Source organism: Merops nubicus, unplaced genomic scaffold (genome assembly GCF_000691845.1).
Source record: "Merops nubicus isolate BGI_N331 unplaced genomic scaffold, ASM69184v1 Scaffold46037, whole genome shotgun sequence".
Classification (NCBI taxonomy): Eukaryota; Metazoa; Chordata; class Aves; order Coraciiformes; family Meropidae; genus Merops; species Merops nubicus.
Window position 1 is genome coordinate 1 of NW_008623154.1, and position 1,630 is coordinate 1,630.

Here is a 1,630-nt window from a genome sequence, read left to right on the forward strand (position 1 = left end):
GCGTTGGTGACGTTCCTGTGCTTCGTGTGCTCCCAGTCCCGCGGGGCGTACACGGCGCTGGCCGCCATGGAGATGGTCATCACGGCGCTGTTCTTCCTGCTGTACCTGCTGAAGCTCGACAAGAAGATGAGCTGGCTCTTCTGGCCTCTGGCCGTGAGTATTGATGGTTGGACTTGATGACTTGGAGGTCTCTTCCACCCTAAAGGACTCTATGATTCTGTGCCGGCCGGGATCGCCCGCTCGTGGCCGCGGCGCGCAGGGGCTGCCGCCGGTCCGTTCCGTTAACCGGTGTGGAACCGGTTCTTCCGGACGGAAGCGGCCCGGCTCTTCTGGCCGGTTCCTGAGGCTGCCGTACGCCGGTCAGCGCTCCCTACGGAGCCGAGCACCACTCGCCTGGCTCCATAATACTGTCCTCTTCACCTGCCCCCTCACAGATTAAACATACGCCTTCACTCGGTGAGCTTCCTCTTGCCGCCCTGCTCTGCGTTTATCTGCTGCTTTGGTCTATCGAGTGTAGCCAAACTGCATAAATTTGCCTGCCAAAACATAAGGTAAAATGAGGAAGTTTTATCACCAACTTTTAACATCAAACCGCTGGGTGTCACTATCGATCTGACACGGATACTAGTGCAAGTCTATTTCCAAAGCAAAACCAGCAATTTTTAGTGACTCGTACAACGCTGGGCTCTGCTCGGGCTCTCCCCCAGGCGTGTGTTTCAGAATAAGTATCTTGCTTCCACTGGCTGTTTCAGGATATCTTCAACTCGGTGATCGCAGCGTTGTTCCTCCTCATCGTGTGCCTGTTTGCAGTAATAATCAAGACCAACAAGGGCACGCTGGCTGGAGGAGTAAGTAGGAAAATTCTTGATGAATTTCAGTTCTTAGGGCAGACACGACCTGAACCCTTTGGTGTATTTCCGTTGTGGTAAGACCCTGAAAATAACTCATAGAAGAACATGTACAGAAGTCACAAGCAGAAGTGAATATGTGTTCAATGTATCTCACTAAAAAAATATAATCCTCAAATCACTAGAGATGCACAGATTTTACTAGGGTCAGGACAAGTACTACACTTAAGTGTACCTTACTGCAGATAAGTATTAACACTGAAAACTCTAAGAGTTTAACTAATTTGGGTAACCTGCATTTACTTCTATGGATTTAAATTGTAGGTGGGAGAATCCATAGTTCTTTTGGGACTGTAGTTGGGTTGCACTGGGTGAGAAGAAAGGCCTACGATCCTGCTAAAAAGAGTTGAAACTTTTTAATGAATGTGCTGGGACGTTCCTCCCAAGGCGTGTATTATTTTTTCTGACAGAAGATGAGAAATTATGGTGGTTGAAAAGGTGTTTTTCATACTATGATTGTAAGATTTGTCTGTACTTAGGATCAAAATGGTTTAACAGTTTAAGCAAAAGGTATTTTTAATTCAAATGAAAACTAATAAACATTAATAAACAATAAGGGGGAAAAACATATTTTGAAAGCATGGAAGTCTCCTGAGGTACAAGGTAAGCTGAAATGTGACAAGCAACCAGAAGCGGCCCAGAACTGGCCACGTGAGTTCTTCAGTCAGCGTGAGAGGCGGCGAGCGGCTGACCTGGCGCGGGGCCGGGGCCGTGTCCTCCCC

The 1,630-nt window shown here is 48.0% G+C and overlaps 1 protein-coding gene across 1 annotated transcript; it reads left to right on the forward strand.

The window, feature by feature from the left end:
* Positions 1–66: 66 nt before the first annotated feature.
* On the forward strand, positions 67–848 carry LOC103777437 (chemokine-like factor; the record flags this gene model as incomplete). Its single annotated transcript, XM_008944990.1, has 2 exons — positions 67–153; positions 753–848. Coding segments are annotated over exons 1-2 (183 nt in total), but the record flags the coding sequence as incomplete, so codon positions are not given.
* Between the last annotated feature and the right edge of the window lie 782 nt (positions 849–1,630).